This window comes from Mus caroli, unplaced genomic scaffold (genome assembly GCF_978045245.1).
Source record: "Mus caroli unplaced genomic scaffold, Mus_caroli_1 scaffold_9, whole genome shotgun sequence".
Taxonomy (NCBI): Eukaryota; Metazoa; Chordata; class Mammalia; order Rodentia; family Muridae; genus Mus; species Mus caroli.
Window position 1 is genome coordinate 124859481 of NW_028227264.1, and position 18476 is coordinate 124877956.

The 18476-nt window shown below is 39.3% G+C and overlaps 1 protein-coding gene across 11 annotated transcripts in view; it reads right to left on the bottom strand.

Annotated features, from left to right (window-relative positions):
- The window catches only part of Slc16a7 (solute carrier family 16 member 7), a 164965-nt gene that overhangs the window by 56521 nt on the left and 89968 nt on the right, over nt 1–18476 (bottom strand). For 10 of the 11 annotated variants that reach the window (XM_085843229.1, XM_029482308.2, XM_085843225.1 and 7 more), the window contains 2 exons: nt 11800–11925; nt 4567–4816 (listed from right to left, as the gene is read on the bottom strand). In XM_085843229.1, the coding sequence (XP_085699355.1) occupies nt 4567–4786 (220 nt within the window). In that variant the 5' untranslated portion in view covers nt 4787–4816; nt 11800–11925. The remainder of the gene's footprint in view (nt 1–4566; nt 4817–11799; nt 11926–18476) is intronic. The other variant, XM_085843230.1, reaches the window with a different exon arrangement.

An 18476-nucleotide genomic window follows, 5' to 3' on the forward strand; every position in this document is an offset into this window, starting at 1 on the left:
CCCAAAAGAACATCACAGGAAAAGGAAGTGACGTGTGTCTTTCCCGTTCTGGCTTACATACCATGCTTTCTTTCTGTTTCTCTTCTGTTAGATTAGTCGGTGTCCTATTTATGAGAGATCGTTAGAGAGTAGTGCAGTCTCAGGGTGTTTTTAAAGGTCTCGTGAACCGGTCACCACGTGTCCTGTTGAAGGTTTTCTGGACCCATCTTTTTCTGTTACTTGGATTTATAAATGTATTCTTTTCCTTTCTTTTTGATATAATAATATACTTACATAATTTCTCCTTCCTCCCATCAAACCCTTCCATGTGCCTCTCCTTGCTCTCTTTCCAAATCATGCCCCTTTCTAATTAGTTGCTATTATATATATATACATACAATTTCTAAATCTAAAAAGTTATGGCTTTTGTAGCTTTTTAAATATCAAATGTTATGGCTTTTATAACTTTTAAATATAAAAACGTATGGCTTTTTATAACCTTTTAAGTATAAAAAGTATTATTTTTATTAGTAGTACAATGTATTTATTTTGTTTAATTTTATATTTTATTACTGTAAGCATTTTTTAATTCAAATATGATCTCACTCTCTCCCATTCCTTCCTTTCAGAGCTTCCACTTCTCCACTTGACTCGGATCCATGAACTCTTTAATTCTTACTAATCTTTAATTCTTACTAATGGGCATGCAGATACATGGAGGTGTCACTTGTATGTGTATATTTTTGGGACTGACCACCCTGTAATAGGTGACCATAACCAATGAGGAGGCTCATTCCTGGGGAACCCTGATTCACCCTTTCTTGTCAAGTCAACAATTGCTCATAGCTTTTCATCTAGAGGTAGGATTCCAGGAGATTTTCCCGTCCAAATTGAAATATCAGCTGGTGTTGAAATCGTTTACATCTTGTTAATCTGTAGTGCTGAGCCTTGTGGATGCAGCATACCTGTCGGATTTACAGACACAATCTCCCAGCAGACTTCCTGGCTCCTGTGTTCATTTGTGGATTAGGTTTTTGTTTAGTTGCTTGTTCTTTTCTTTGGTTTGGTTTGGTGTTGGTTGATTTGGTGTTGGGGTTTCTCCATAGAATCCTGGCTGTCCTGGAGCTCACTTTGCTGAGAAACTCAGCTTGAACTCACAGCAATCTGCCTGCCTCTGCCTTTCTGCCTCTCTGCCTCTCTGCCTTTCTGCCTCTCTGCCTCTCTGCCTCTCTGCCTCTCTGCCTCTCTGCCTCTCTGCCTCTCTGCCTCTCTCTGCCTCTCTGCCTTTCTGCCTGTGCATGCTCAATCTAAATTAGGCATGTGCCACTACATATGGTCCCTTTATTTGTTTGAGACAAGGTCCCAATGTATAGTCCTGGCTGACTTAGAACTTGCTACATAGACCAGGCTAACCTCACACTTTTGGAACTCCCCTTGTCTTTGCCTACTGAGGACTGAGACTCTGGGTGTGCACCAGCATGCCTGGCATAAAGTCTGTTTTGGCTGTAAGAATAAGACATACAACGTGGACAGTATGAGGAACCATGTGAATGCATAAACTACACTGAGCAGTGTGTATTACAGTTTAATGAGATTTGGGTTCTCCTGGGAATATGTTGTACTGTTTTCTACATAGCCAGCAAGGACATGCAAACAGTCGCAGCCCTGATAATTGAGGATTCAGGGCAATATTCCAAGGGCTTATTTGGATCTTTTCTAGATCTTCCCAACATTAGCTCTGTACTCTCAGTATTTTTATGTGCCTTAAATTATTTTCTCAAAGCAATCACACAGAAAACAAGTATCTGCTTTACTTTAGACAGAATTTATTCTTATATTACTCTAAATACCTTAATGATTTCCCCAAAATTGTAAATATCAAATTATCATTGTATTTATTAACTTCTAGAGTTTTCATTTAAGGAATGGATATGTATTCCACTTGGTAGAGAACTTATCTAGCCTTTATGCCATGCCTGTGTTTACCGAAAACTATATAACCTGGGCATTCCATGGGCATGTTGTTATCCCATGCTTTGAAGGTAGGGACAGGAGAATCAGAAGTTCAAGGTCTCCTTACATCCTCAACTATGAAATGAGATCAAGGCCAGCACAGAATAGATGAGACGCTACTTCAAAACATAGTTTTCCTTTGTGCCTTTTAAATTTTGTACCACATATGTCTAAGAGAGAAAATAAATGCATTCATAAAATGAAATTACTTATACATGACAAGCCTAGTTAAAAATGTGCATTAAGATGTTGCACTAATTTTAGAAAACAAAAATATTAAATTAAATGATGCGATTCTATCATTTTATATCCTCCTTTTCATCCAGCTAGCTCAAAGACTATGCCATGACCATGCCATCTCCATAAACCAGCTCTCCTTTGCTTGGGGACAATGATCATTGAGTTGAAAATTCTCTCCAAGGCTTACTGAATCTTATCCAGTTCTTATTTTTCTTCCAGGAAGTCCACAGTTATTGTGTCCTGCTCCTCAATATAGGCCAATAATCAGTTCTGGCCAGTAGAATATAGTCAGAAATGAAGATTGTAAATTCCAAGGCTGGACACTGAATACTGCAGATGATCTTGCTCTTTGCCCAATACAAAGAGTAGGTTTGGAGGACAGCACAGGTCAGAGTGTTAGAACAGGTACCACAGGGGGCACTGAGTGAGCTTCCAATGAGCATGCATGTACTGAAGCCACAGGGAATTGGGGATTGTGTGTAAAAGGCTGAGAGATCCTTAACTACATCAAATTCTGATTCATGACTTTAAGTTAGTCAACAATATTTTCAACAGAAAACTATGAAAGATAAAATGGAACCTGATGTCCAAACTCAATGAACCTATATCAAGTCTCTGAGGGTTCCATTTCAGTTATATGTAAGAGGCAGGGACTGGACATATTTAAATATTTACCTTGACCTGTCAGGTCAAGGCAAATATATTAGTCCAGCAGTGCATCATCATAGAACACTGGAGCTGTAGAAGAACACGATGCATTGCACAATATCAAACATTTCTATAGAGACATAAGAAATAGCAAATACAATTCTTAACAGGCATCCAGAAGTTATTCTAAGAAATAGTTTTTTAAAAAGCATAGTTTTTCAAATACAAGCACAATAGAATTGAAATGCTACTCTTGATATACAAATAAGTACTTATCAGCTTAACCTTATCAACATTAGCCAATCCTGATTAATCTACCATCATTAAGATACAAATTGTGGAAAATTCACACTGATGGCAACGTACTTATCACACACAGTGTAGGATTATCTACATATCCAATATTGGCTTTGGTGGTATATTAGAGAGATGCTATCTCACAAAATAATGGGTATGCCTCCAGGGCAGGTGGAATGTGTGTCAATGGTACAAAGCAAGAGACTGCGTTGGATTTTCAGAACTGGATTAGCCTGGATCTGCCATTCTGTAGCTAAACAGAGAAAGATATGAGAGAGCAATGGCCAAATGTCTGAAGGCTAAGATTACATATCGGAAGTGAGCCCTGTGACTTTGGAAAACTAGTTTGTATGTGTCCTTAGTCGCAGAACAGAAAGAAGGAAATCATCTCTAGGGTTCTTAAGAGGACTGGGGAATATCACACAAATCAAGTGTGGAATGAGGCCTTGGCCAAGAGCAAATTCCAATAAGTATTGGTGATTATTGCTAACATCCTATGCCCCTCGCTAGGAATCACATTGCCTTTACTTATATAGTAAAATCTGACATTAGATAACTTAAATGATAGCTTTATATTCATGTATTATAATTCTATAACTGTTCCTTACACTTAAATTGCCAGTTGACAAATGAAAATTCTAAAACACATCTATTTTAAGTAATGATTTATATGCAAAAAAATCTATAAAAGTCTGGTCTGCTATTGAGAATGTTTTACAGACAACGGTCACATAATCATGAGAGATTTTCATTGTTTCACACTCCAATATGAGGTGGTTTGATGGATTAATTCTCTCTCATGATTTACACTCTCATTTTCACAGAGACTCTAACAATATAACTGCAAACAGCCACTTAAGTAAAACGATGTCATTGTTTTGGGAGCCCTGAAACAATAAGGAATTATTTCACATACAACTTGAACATCTGCAGAAAATACATGGTGGGCAGCACCACTCTGGGCATTGCAAACTGGAGTATGTTCTGGCTTTATAAACTGTCAGGAGCATAGATTTCCCTTCCATGCTAAAGAAAGCACTTTGGTCCACTATGGTGATGTTGAGATATAATTCCCACATCATAGCATGGGGTTCATTCCAAACCAAACAGCAGAATCACTTGGAATCTTGATAGTCCTACAAACCTCATTTGTGCAAATAATTCTCCATTCTCAACAAATATTCCACTAAGACTCAAAATGAAGTAAAGCGATAATCATGCTAAATTGCCACAAACCATTAAGAATGCAGTTCTAATCATGCTTTTCAATTGATTTCAACTGATTAACATGTAAGAGTTTTAATACATGGGCATAGTGTCAATTGGAAGGAGACAGAGATAGGGCACTGTTCTCTTACTCCAGAAATCCCTTTGCACCGAGAACCTTACCTCCCGCATACATGACAGCTAGCATGATGGACGATATCCATGCGATCTGACTGGAGGTGGTGTTGAATATTTCCTGGATGTCTTTGAAGAATACTGTGACAGCTTTGGGGAAGGCATATGAAAATCCAATGGAGATAAAGGATGCACAGACTACGACCCAGCCCCACCCTCCGTCGGGAGGAATTGGTTGTGGAAGCGGCACGGAAGCTTCTGATGGCATTTCTGCACTTCTACTGGAGACTAAGGTGACCTAGTGGAAAAGAAATGACAGTTCACATTACACTTTTGATTGCGTGGATCACCCTTGATAGCTGCGAAGGTAGCATTCTCAACGTAACTACCATGTGATTTTCATTAATATACTCAGTATCCTCATACTTTGATAATGATTAGGAAATCAAAGCAAAAAAAAAAAAGTTAGACAGCCTTGATTATCAAGAGGTAAAATCTGAAAGCACTTAATTATGGGAAGAAAAGATTTGGACTTGAAAAATCCAGAGGTAAACTGAAGGTCTGGAGAGAAACATAGCTATTATACAACAAATGCCTTCTGTGTGTGTGCAGGGTGTGTGCGCATGTGTGTGTGTGCACGCGTGTGCACTCGTGCCTGCGTATGTGTGTCAGGGGTTGATAGACACAGTTGATTTCACAGTACTGGGGTCTTGCTGATTTGGTTGTTCTTAGGGGCAAATGCTCTGAGGAGTCACTGGGGTGATATACCTGTTTTTATGTGGATTCTGAAGGACTGAACTCAGGTCATCAAAATCTTGTGGCAAGCTCTTAACAACTGAGCCATCATCAAGCCTGAAGAATATCTTAATTCAAAGCATCACCCTTCCAAAATTAAGTTGACTGGCCATTTAGAGACTATTCCCTTCCTCTCGCTCTCCCTACCCCCCACGGCTCTGTCATTTCAAAGGATTTCTACTAGCTACATGGATAATATGCTTACTTATTGAAAGACTGGAGAAAAGGCTCTTTAATATATTGCATATATATTATATATACTTATATATAATATACTTATATATTATACTTATATATAATATATATGAAAAATATATATATTATATAAGTATAATTATACTTATATATAATATATATGAAAAAATCATAAAAATTCAACTTTTGAGTGACACCGTGATTAGTAAAAATTATATTTTATATTAGTTTTCTTTTTGGATGTTTCATATATTGCTTAGTCATATGTTAATAATTTTAAAGTGCTCTGAAATTAGTCATTTAGAAAAACTTAGGAAGGAAGTGACAAATGAGTCTCCATTTCTATCAGGGAAAGTCGGTGGTGAGAAATCAGTGCGACTGAGAATTTTTAAATGGTAAACCCCCTTTTTCCAAGACTATGCAGTGTAATAACAAGTCATTCTAAACTGAATAGAGAGGGTGGACTTGCGGGCTAGAGACAAACACAATAAAGACATGAAGTTGAAATTGGAGACAGCAAAACACCTCAGCAGGTAAAGGTGTGTGCAATCAATCCTGATAGCATGAGTTCAGTCCCCGGAAACAGCATGTTGGAAGCAGAGAACTGATTCCAAAAGTTGTCTTCAGCCCTCCACATGTACAGCACACATACACCACACAGACACACACACACTACACACATGTATACACACTCAGAGATACACACACACATACACATATAAGTATACACACACATGCACACTCACATATATACACATATACACACATATGTTCACACACATACATATGCACACACCACATGCACACACACATGCACACATACACATTCACACACATATATACACATGCACACACATACACACACATTTACACACACACATACCCAAACACACATACACATATGCACACACACATACACACATATACACACATGTATACACACATACACACATTCATACACACATACACACATACACACCCAAACACACATACACTAGACCACATGCATATACACACATGCACACACACATACACACATATACACACACACCACATGCATATACACACATACACACACACACCACATGCATATACACATATGCACACACACAATTTTACATTTTTGCTTGTGAGCCTAGCCTTGTGTCTTTGTGCCTATATTTCTTGTGCTTTAGCTTGGTTCGTCATCCTTTTCTGTCTGTCTGTTTTGTCCTATTCAAGTTTACCAGCTTTTACTTCATCTTACTATATGGTTCTCTTTCTCTTTTGAGATATCGGTCTGTTTTCTAATTAAAGAGAGAAAGATAGGATGTGGATTTAGGTGCATCAGGAGGTAGAGAGCACATGGAGGTATTTGGGGGAAAGGGAGTCATAATCAAAATGTAGTGTGCAAAAACTCTCTTCAATTTTAAAGTAAAATTCTCAATTTTAAAAAGTTAAAAACATTTCAAATTTCTCATCTCTTATGCTAATGACCTAAGTACATAATACTAAAATGAACCTATAATGTAGTTGTGGGTATATAAAAATACTATGGATAAAGGGACACACATCAGTAAATTCTGAATCCTTGTTATTGCTAAATATGTCCTTATTATCTCCAGTAAGCATTTATTAGACAATTTAATTTCAAAAAACTCCTTTGATACTTTTATTCTAAAATGAGACAATTTTGATGATATTAAGAAACTTGGCCTGAGTAATGTGTGAGCTGCTAGATCCAACTGCTGGTGCTAACGGGAAATACACAGGATCAGAAATAAGACTGCTTGATTATGTACTCAGGGAGTAAAATAGGCCGAAGAAAACCCACTTGACATTTTATTATATTCTGTGTGTCTCAATATTCTGAAGGACTGAAACAGTCAAGAGCACTCGGATTCCAAAACGTCCATAGCCTGAAAACTTCTCCCCATAGAGATTGTATAGTTTGCTGCCAAACATTCCCCAGTATTGTAGTGATGAAGGCCTGGCTGTCTGCCTTTGGTGCTGCTGGGAAATGGTTGGACTTTTAACTTGTGAACTAAGGGAAGGAAGTTGGCTCCCTGGTGCGTGCTTCTGTAGAGAACTCTGGGACTGTGGCCTTTGCCGCCTTTCTTCTTGGCTTCCATTGTGAGTACCTTTGGGACAATGCATCCCGTGCTGCCTTGCCTCAGAGTTCTCGCAGTGGTCCCCGACAAAAGAATGAGGTGCCAGTGATTAGGACCTCTGAAGTATCAAATAAAAAAAAAATCTTCCCTCCGCTAAAGTTCATTTCCCGAGGTAATTTGTCACAGTGGTAAAAACTGACTAGTGCAGGGATGCTTTGTTCCACTGAAAACACTCTCTAGCGGTTTGTACTGACACACTTCCCTCCAGGACAGAGACAGGAGGTACAGGAGACCCCAGAGGTCAGCGAACTTCACAAATTACGGAAGGCTGAAACTCTCACCAGGGCCCCTACCCAAGGATAAAGAGGCGAGTAAGCTGCTGTAGCAGGAGCCCTGAGCGGTGCTTCTCAGAATGAGCGGAGATTCTGAGGCCCTTGGAGCTTCAGGGAGCCCCTTTGCTGTGCTTTCAGGGGATACAACTGCTTCTGAGTCAGCCATACCCGTGCGACTCATCCCCAGAAGTCCCACTGCTTCCTTCACTAGTCTGCCTTAGTCTTTTTTTAAAAAAATTATTTTATTTGTCTACACTTTCAAAGTGAAATAATATCTGAAATGAAAGAGTCTAGAATTGAAACAAAATGTTCCCAAGAAAGCATCATGGATAGATTGGGCTAGGTAGAAGAGAGTGTGTGTCTTAGCCATTCTGGCTGAAGTGACAGGGAATCAAAGTTATTTAATTGAATTCCTTTCATTGCTAATTGCATACTTTGTATACCCACAGTATACAAACAGCTACAAAGAAAGTCAGGGAAATAAATACTCCAACTGAAAGATACCTAGGAATTAAAACAGCGTTCTAAACAGAAGATGTAAACGGCCAGATGATACCTCCGATGCACAGTTGATATAGATGAGCTCTTGCTTTGGGGATTTTCTTTTTCTTCTTCACCTGAATGATGTTTCTCATGGCTGCAATGCAATTTTTTGTTTTGTGAGGTCCGAGTTGTCAGCTTTAGGCATTACTGCCTTTTTAAAAATGGAGTTCTGTTTGCAGAGTCCTGCCCACAGCCTTGTCTTGTAGGGTGCTGCCTGGGTTTCCCACTAGCAGTTCAGGGTTTCAGAGTTCACACTGAATCGTTGATCCACTCGAATCTGATATATGTGCAGGATGATTGTTGTAGGTCTACTTTCATCCTTTTCCATGTGCACATCCAGGCTCCCAGAAGCCTTTGCTGAGTATGATTTCTTTTCCCCCAGTGCGTTTTTTGGTCTTTGTCAAAAGTCCGATGGTTGTAGTTCTGTGCACCCATATTTGGTCCTTCTATTTTGTTTCTAATGGTCTACATTTCTGGTTTTCTGCCAGTACAATATTTTTACTATTAAGATTCTAAAAAAAAAAAAATCTTGAAGTCTGGCATACCAATCTGTCCAGCATTACTCTTTTTGTTCAGGATTGTTCCTGCTGTGTCTTTTGATGGGAGAGTTGAGGTCCTTAAATAGAGTTATTGGTGTGCATACTATAGCCATTCTGATGCTTTCCACTGGTTTGTGTTTATTCTTTGTTTCGATGAAGCTTCAGCTTTGTTTCCATTCTGGAGTCCATTGGCTACACTTATTCTTCCCCTCAGCTCAGAATATTCCCTCCAGTACTCCAATTGGCATTTTTTGTTTGTTATTAGGTTTCGAGGGTTGCTTGTATCATGAAAAGCTTTCCTTTCTCCTTCAACTGTGGCAGGTAGTTTTTCGGGGCAACTTCTTCTAAGTTGTCAGTCCTGGTATTTTAGAATTATTGAGCTCCAGGCTCTTTTGGACCTTAAAGTTTTCCTTAAATATCAGCTTTTATCATTTATATGTGAGTTATATGGTATTTCTCTTGCCGGTTTCAATACTTTTTCTTTATTCTGTATCTGTAGAGTTTGACTATGATTTCCTGTGGGGAGTTTCTTTTTCAGTCTTCTCTAGTTGGGGGTTTAGAATGTTGCTTATATTTTTGCATGGTTTTATCTTTTTCGACATTTTCCTTTATTCTTTATATTTAGTGTTTTGACTTTGATGTACTGGGAGAGCCTCACTGTTAATCTTGTCTAGTTGGTGTTCCGTGTGCTGCTTATGTGTGCATGCTTATCTTACTTTACTTTAGGAAATTTTCTTCTCTGATCTTGTTAAAGATCTGGTATAAACCATTAATGTAGGATTCTTTCTTCTATGCCTACAATTTGAAGATTTCGTCGTTTATGGTATCCTGTGTTTCCTGTGTGCTTCTGTCCTGTGCGTGTTCACATCTCTTGTTTTCTTTCCTTAGTTTATCTAGATGCTTCATTCCTTCTACCTGTAAGGCTTTCCCCTGGTTTTTCTTATTGAGATTTTGAGTTTAATTATAGTAAATAGACAGCCTGCAAAATGGGAAAACATCCTTGCCAGCTATATATCTGATGGAGGATTCATATCTACAATATGCAAAGATAGTAAAAGTGCCAAACATCGAGGGAAAAAAATAGCCAGAGAGGCAAAGTACTAAACCAAAAATACTCATAAGTATCTGAGAAATAATTTGTAATTAGTCAAGATCCTTAGCCCTGGAAATTGAACTGAAATGCTAAATAACTCTGAGATTTCAACTTACACGAGTCAAAATGGCAAGATCAAAACAGTGACAGTTGCTAGTGTGGGCATGGAGAAGGGACATTTACTCAATGGTAGGAGGAGTCACTTTGACAGTCTCTGTGGATATATGGAAAGTCTCGAAAAAGTTAGAATTAGAGCCACCACACCATTCATTCAGTTATATCATTCTTGGCATACACTCAAAGGACCTTATCTTACAACTGGCTCATGACATGTTCAGTGATGCTCTATTCATGATGGCCAGCAATTTGAAATAGCTTCAATCTTTCTTGAAGAATGGATAGCATGTGGTGCACTTTCAATGTGAAATGCTATTTACCTATATTAAAGAGAAAACTCTGAAATTTACAGGGAAATTGACGAAGCTGTAAACAAGCATTTTGAAGGAGGCAACCTGGATCTAGAATACAAATGCCTCTGCCTTTTCTCTCCTCTGAAGATGTTACCTTGGAGTCTGCAGATAAATTAAGCCTCATGTGGAACACCCTCAGAGGTGAGGAAATTAGTACGGTGTTGTGGCAAGAGGGCGCTTTCAGGGTATGGAAAACAGAACTCTGTGGTATGAGTGGGGATGAGCAGAGGGTGAAGAAGAACATGATGTAGGGTGAAGGGGGGAGGGGTGGAGGTGGAAAGGCAACATAGAGGAGGGTAAATAATACCAAAGGCTTTCACGAATTGTCATATGAGAAACTACTGCAGAATGTTCCTAAAATTTAAGCATACACATGTATAAAACCACAAACATAACTTCCCTATAATGTAATCAAAATCCACCAACTATAAACGATATTCAAAAAGACCAAACAAAACCCAAAACACAAACAAAAATATCAGTGCTAGGAGTGCATTACATTTGCAGGAGTTGTTGGCCAGCGAGATCTCACAGACCACCAAGTATAAAAGTCTACTGTGACTGCTCTCTCGGCTATCCTCTAGGACTTGATGGTAAGACATTGAGGATGAACACATCACATACTTGATGAGTCCTAGATAGGGAGCAACCGAGTTGGTATGGACCGGGGAATTTCATCCTTACTATCTTCCGTAGCACCTGAGGGAGTTATGCATGCTGCCAGAGAGGAGAAACGTTACTATCAATCTTATCTAGCTATGAACTCCTAAGAGCGACAGTAACTACCTGCCTAGAAAGGAAAGTGTGCCCTCAGGTGCAACAGTGCCACAGAAGGCATGGAAACAAATAAGGACTTTCTGGTTGGATTTATGGTGTACTCTACGGTATACCACAGGCATCTGCCAGTTATTGGGGCTGAGAACCTATGGGCTGAGAGACCATATGTCCTGAGGCAGGGTGCTTATTGTTGTGTTAATAGTTCACAGTATTAAGGTCCCAGTCCCTTACCCTTGGGACCATAGCACATCCCACAAACCACCTCTTGCCTCTTAGCAGCTGAAGTTGATCAACAGTCAAGATTCAGTTTGAACACACATACTCCTGCATGATGCTTTTCCTTGTACACAATTCTGTAATTGTCTATGTACTTGGAAGCAGTTACTTTTTTTGTCTGTTTTATTTGTAAGTATGACTAAGGAACTACAAGCAAAAATATATGTTTACCTGTTGTCAGATGAACACTTTAACAGCTTTGGGTGGTGTGTAGAATATTTAAGCCTAGTCACTTTGTGTTGACGTACAATATTTGAAGGCAATATGAAGGGAGAGGTAGAGCAGACTCCAGATTATCTACAGAGAAATAAAAGCAGATATTAAGTGTTTAACTGTAGCTCATAGTCTCATTAGTCACTAGCTTTAATTCACCCCAGTAATTCTACATATCTTTTATAACTACAATAATAAATGTACATGTATACATATAGAGATATAATTGTCAATCTAATTTAGCTACTAGGTATAACTGAAGAAATCAAATGTATGGAGCTAGAAGGAAATGTACAAGGTAAAGAAGAATCAGGTTCTGAAATATATAATAAACTATAGGACCAGTAGCTCAGTGGATAAAGTTTTTTCTGCACCAGCACAAGGAAAGGAACTGAGCTTGACTCCCAGAATCTCTGTAAATAGCCCAGCATGTGGTACTTTCTTATGATTCTAGCACTAGGACATGGAGGCAGGAGGATTTCTGAGGCTCGAAAGCCAGCCAGTGTAGGTGAATAGATGAGTTCTAGATGCTAGTGAGAGAGCTTGCATCAAAAACAATGCAGATTGCTCCCGAAAAATGACTCTGGGGACTGGGCTCTGGCTCCCACATGTATTATACAGAAATGAAGACACACCTGGACATACGGAGACATCGCACAATTAATAGTGTATGCAACTCATATTATAACAAAGAAAAGTTATTGACATTCAGTGCCATCACTCACTCCTTATATCTACTTAAATAAGTTGGCATTAAATTGTGTGTGTGTGTGTGTGTGTGTGTGTGTGTGTGTGTGTACATCTGAGATTTAACAAAATAACCCTAAATACTATCAATAATACACAGGCTTTAACCAAGTGACACAGTGAGGGGTGGCAAGAAGAAATATTTTAAGGATCTGTTTCAGAATTCAAACTTGATAACCAAGTCTAAATATAATAGATTAAATGTCTTTATTAAAGATATTAACCTCGGTGTGGTAAAAAAATGTAAACTTTAGTATAAACCTACTTTGGACAAGATTACACGTAAGAAAAGTGGGAAACAAGTTTCTTGCAATTCAATAAGTGGTCATCTGCTTTGGCTCTAGGGCAGCCCATTATACGGTGCTGAGAGAAGACATTGTGGCCATCGATCGGGTCAGAGGTGCTTGTGTAAGAGGATGAAGGATGTGTGGAGACCACTAAAGAGAGCAAAGGAGTCTGAGAGTCACTGATTGGATCTAAGCAATTGACAAGAAATTGAGTTAAAGACTTCATGTTTCCCAGAAGTGAAGTGTTAGCCCTCAGTGGACACGCTGGGCCTGTGGAAGAGCGGCTTCCAACAGCTCTGGCCCTACCCGGAATGCTTTCGAAAGCCGGGTCAGTCGTGAGCTCCGGCCCTCCCCAGCAGCTATTCCATGTCAGTGTAGGAAGTCTTTATGTTTTCAGATGATTAACTTCTCTGCATTTGTCCTCTGGCGCAGCACACTTCACTGAGCACCTGGCCAGGGTCTCAGAGGAAGGCCCGAGGCATCCCCCCAAACCAGGCTCTGTCCCCCAGGCTATAATTAATTATACCCAATGTCTTACACACACCAGTTAAGAAGCAAGAATAAAAGGAGCTCTGAGAAAAGTCTCAGGATGCAGAGAATCCAACCTACTCACCAAAACTTCTGTAAAATTTTACAGTGTATAATCTAACCAACCTATATTTTAGAAAAATCAATCTACAACACGGGTGCCTTTCAACAAATGGCTTAATAATCCAGAAAGGTTCAATTTGATTGTTTCAATTAATCTATATTATATTCTTTCTCTACTGATTTTGATCTACTGTGGTCTAATTTACAGACATTTAGGTACATGTACACACGTACTCGCACTCACACACACACACAATGTTATATGTATTTATTGTCAATTTTAACAAGGCATGATCATGTTTTAAGAATTTAACCAACCATTCTTAAGAAAAGGTGAAATGTTTATTTTTATTTCATCAAGTAAAAGGTTTGTGGGCTACTTCCCGCCTGCCTACTACAAAGCAGTGCTTGCTGTTAGCACTATCACAGGATGACACCATATTTGCTAATTCTGTTTCTTGGCTGTACCTATGCATGCCACATGCATACAGGCTTTACAGGGTATGTGAATCAATTCTGCAATGACTCTACTACTTTGAGAAACTCAAGTCAATTACTTTTACAAGCTACACTCAGAGAAAACAGTATTTTGAATCAAACTACATATGGAGGCATAGAAGAATGAAAGTGCCAAACGAGCTTTTCAGAGTGATGTTCAGAAAGTATCCACATTGTTGCTCATACTGGGTCTCTTTTGTTACCATCTTTATCCCCAGTGTACTGCAACCGGACTTAGGAACTTAGAAACTTAGTAACTGCTGCCTGGATCCAGTTCTTTCACTTCACTTCATCTATTCATTTTGTGTTTTGCTAGTCCTTTGTTTATTTGGTTTTGGAAAAGGAACTTTCTTTGCTTTCGGTAGCACAGGCTGCTATGAAGCTTGCTACATGAACTGTACTAATCTTAGACTAGAGATTCTCTTGCCTTAGAGCCACCTAAGTGCCGAGATTATAGCACACATCACACCCAGCATCCTCGGTTTTATGAATTTCTAATTTTCAATTCTTGTACATACCCTTCCTGAGTTCACCAGCACTCATATACTAAATGTTGAATTTAAGAAGTACAACTACACATCCATGCCTTAAAGTTCACGGTTGTTTCAGCTTACTTGTATCCATGTTTTCTACAACTTTTTCCAGTGGCTACAACATGTTTAGCTATTACTATTAATAAAACCCAAACTGGGGTCTATTGAAAACACTATTTCATGTGATTTCAACAGAAAATTTTCTTGTGTTCTACAATGAATACCATCTTTCTAAGTTGACTAATCCATGTGAGAGATAATAGTAATAGAAGTGTTGGTGACTACTGATGGCTAGACTTGTCAGGGTCCCTTTGTTTAACTTCCCAAACCTTAGCCAGACAGGATCGCATTTAATCTTTGAAGATGAGGTCCTGAAATAATAGGCTCAGTAAACTAAGGCCCAGGTAAACTCAACAGCAGTTGGGAGACTGTTGGCTTTAATGGAAAGCATCCAGATTTTCTAGATTAAACCAAGGGTTCTCGAGCACATAACCAACACTGGCCTGCGTCACCTAAGTAGATTAAGATCCTTCATAAAGAACAATCATGTAATCTTTTTTTGCTCTCTGTTTCTCCTTTCCTATACAAAACAAGATAGCAATGGCAAACTAATGTACAGTGGTTTAAGGTGCCAGCTCATCCCATTTAACAACAGTAATTAAATGGAATCAAATGTTGTCTTTTCCACCCTATAATTGAATTAAAATTGGAAGGTGATCCTGGAAGGCACTTTTACTGTTCTATATGGTCCCTCTTTTCAATCCTACTGACTGATTGACTTTGACATCTAGACAAGAGCGACATCAAGATGGCATGGCCCTCCGCATGTCAACCACACAAAAGCTACTTTTAGACTCAGACTCTTACTGCAGTTAAAATGACTCTGAGAATGCTAATTGATGTTAAGGATTAAATTAACTAAAGATTTTGCAATCATAATTGGTAAATTAAAAAAAATAGCACACTAATGTATACTAAATTGTGTAGAACAAGAAATTATTTGCTAAAGCATTATCCTGGTTTTTGGAATTATGCTTTCAGGCTCACAAAGAGAATAGTTACAGTAGGCTGAAAGGAGGCTAAGTTTATGTTCCAGTTCTCAGCACCTGTAACAATACATCACACAGCAAAAATATGAACTTCTGGCAATTCTTTTTCTCTGCATTGCTGAGGTGAGACCTGCTTGCAATCACACTATCAGTAGAAGACTCGAGAGATGGAGTTTGGAGAGAGAAACACAGGCACATTAAAAGGGATGCAGAACAGGAACGGAGAACACAGAACAGGACACCAAGTATTGACACTGGCCAACAGAAGCCTGAGGAAGCCTGGAGGTGAGTCTTTTAAAAGTCATAAGCAAGTGACTGGACTGTAATGTTGCCTCTTCCACAGAAAATTACACAATCATGCAATGATATCTGAATAGAGTTCTTGAGGATAGTCATCACAAAGGGACAGACTGTTTCATTCATTAGGAAATATCGGATTGGTATCCAATAACCTGAAAGAAGGGATGAATCTGATCTGGAAAACCCATGGAAGAGAGAGAGAGAGAGAGAGAGAGAGAGAGAGGTCTACACGGTGAATTGTGGTTCTATTTCATTACACTTGTTTCTGTTTTCTATGTGTCACACTCTTGCCTGCATGTTCGAGTGTCCACCACGTGTGTAAAGTGTCCTTGGAGGCTAGGGAAGGTACAGGAAGCCCCTGGGCTGGAGATACAGACATTAGTGAGCCACCACATGTGTGTGGGAACCAAACCCGGTTCGTCTACAAAAGCTGCAAGAGCCATCTCTCCAGCCATCTTCTGTGTGTTTTAAAGTATGTGCTGCACAGGTGGACTGCTGTGGCGTTCTGGCTGAGGGAACAGTGTACCACAAAGTGTAGCTCTACAGACCCTGTCTGAGAATCAAGACTGAGCCCCATCCTGCCTCCATGCCTTCTCTCTCAATCTTTATCAACTAAGTTTCAGAGAACGGGCTTTGGTCAGCTTAGGTACCTCAATGTTGGATCTGACAGAGCATATTTACCTTCCAGCATCTCCTTAAAGGCTCATGGAGAGCCTGTCAGAAAAGGACAGCGATGGACCTCACTTGCATAGACAGAGAAATCTGACCCATGGGTACATTCAAATCCCAGAGACAATTCTTTGCAAATAATGATTATTTTTAAATCCAGTTTCCCTCTTTCAAAAAAACAGACAAACCACTTACTACCCCCCAGAAGGAATAATTCACATTTCCCTCACCCCTTAAATGGAACTAGGCATGCAAATCTCCATTGGCAGGTAGGTAATCATTCTCTTGTAGTCCCCACTGTGCAGGGACGTTACATGGGCTACCTGGCATGGTGTGTCTGGAATCTCCCACTCATTAAGTAGCCTGGCAAAGTTGAATCTCAAATCTGAGGGCCAGACTGGAGGATGTGCAAAACCCTGCTTCAAAGGCAAACAAGAATATGCCTTTTGCTAATAATTTATCTACTGATAGTTGGTTCAAGAGAAGTCACGGAGGGAGCAAAGGAAGATTTTCCTTTAACCATACAACACATATGTGCTTCTACACACACACAAATGATCCAAAACAACACATACAGAGATATTAACTGCGTATAGTTAGGGGAAGTCGCTCTATATAACTTGTGAGGCTTTAGAAATATTTCTCAAGATTACATAATGAATGCATGTTATTTTTCTATTATAAGCTTTATAAATAAAAGTGCTAAAATATGAAACTCTAATATGCACATATAAATCTGTTTCTTTATAAGATGTTTGTAGTCAGTGGTAGGTAATTCTATTTGGATTAAAAGAGCTGAGCTGGGTGGCACAGGACTGTAATCCAGGCAGCTCAGGAATTCAAGGCAGGAATGTCACAAGCTCAAGGCCTGCCCAGTCTCAAGAGAGAGTTCAAGTCCAGCAAGTCCACTTAATGAGATGCCTCGCCTCAAATCCAAAGGGGAAGGCAGGACATCCATACTGTTGGTTTCCTAACTCTTCTGTTGTTTTTTTAATACTATTTTCATTCCACCATGGCTGGTGGGATAGATAACAGACCTTGACTCTAGGATTCAACAGAAATAAAAATGTTGCCCAGAATTCTTCCACCCAAACCAGACACTCCTGTTCAAGTGCTGGAGCCATGGAGAGCTGAGTCTCCTCCTAGCGATACTACATTTTTGATGAAGCAGACTTCATCAAAAGACTTAAGACCTCTTGAAGCAAGTCTATGAAGTCATTTACCCCCATTCTCCTGAATGCCTAGTGACATTCTCAGATCAACATTTAAGAAAACTTGAACGGTACTTGGGCAATCTGGTAGCTCCCATTTTGCAGTTAGTCTTCAAAGACTTCCCAGCTGTCCTCCTTTGCTTCCTCCCGCTGGGGCAACCACCACAACCAAAAGCAATGTGTGCGGGAAAGGATATATTTCATCACAAAGCTTACAGTCCATCATGAAGGCACTCAGGCAGGTCTGGTACAGAGGTCACGGGGGGAACACTGTATACTCTCCATAGCTTGCTTGTGCTGCATTTTTATCCATCCCCAAACTATCTGCACAGGGGTGGCACTGCCCATAGTTTCGAGGGTCTTCCCACATCAACCATTAATAAAGAAAACACACCCAAAGGCTAGCTTACAGGCCACTCTTATAAACGCATTCTCAAGTTCCCTCTTTCCAAATGAATCCGGCTGGTGTCAAGCCGAACAAACAAAACCACAGGGAAAAATAAATTCAAAACCAAACCAGACCAAAGAAACAATAACAAAAATACTAACCAGCACTCTAGCCTTTAATTCTTTCCCCATTTCAAAGGTATTAAATTCTAACTGGCCTTAAGAAAGGGATTCCTGAAAATCCCTGGATAATTTTTGTTATTGTTGTTGTTCTTCTATTACTATGCTCATTTTTCAAAGGTCAAATAAGAAATAGATCCATACTATTTTCTAATCTCAGTAATAGGAATCAGAAATAAGCTA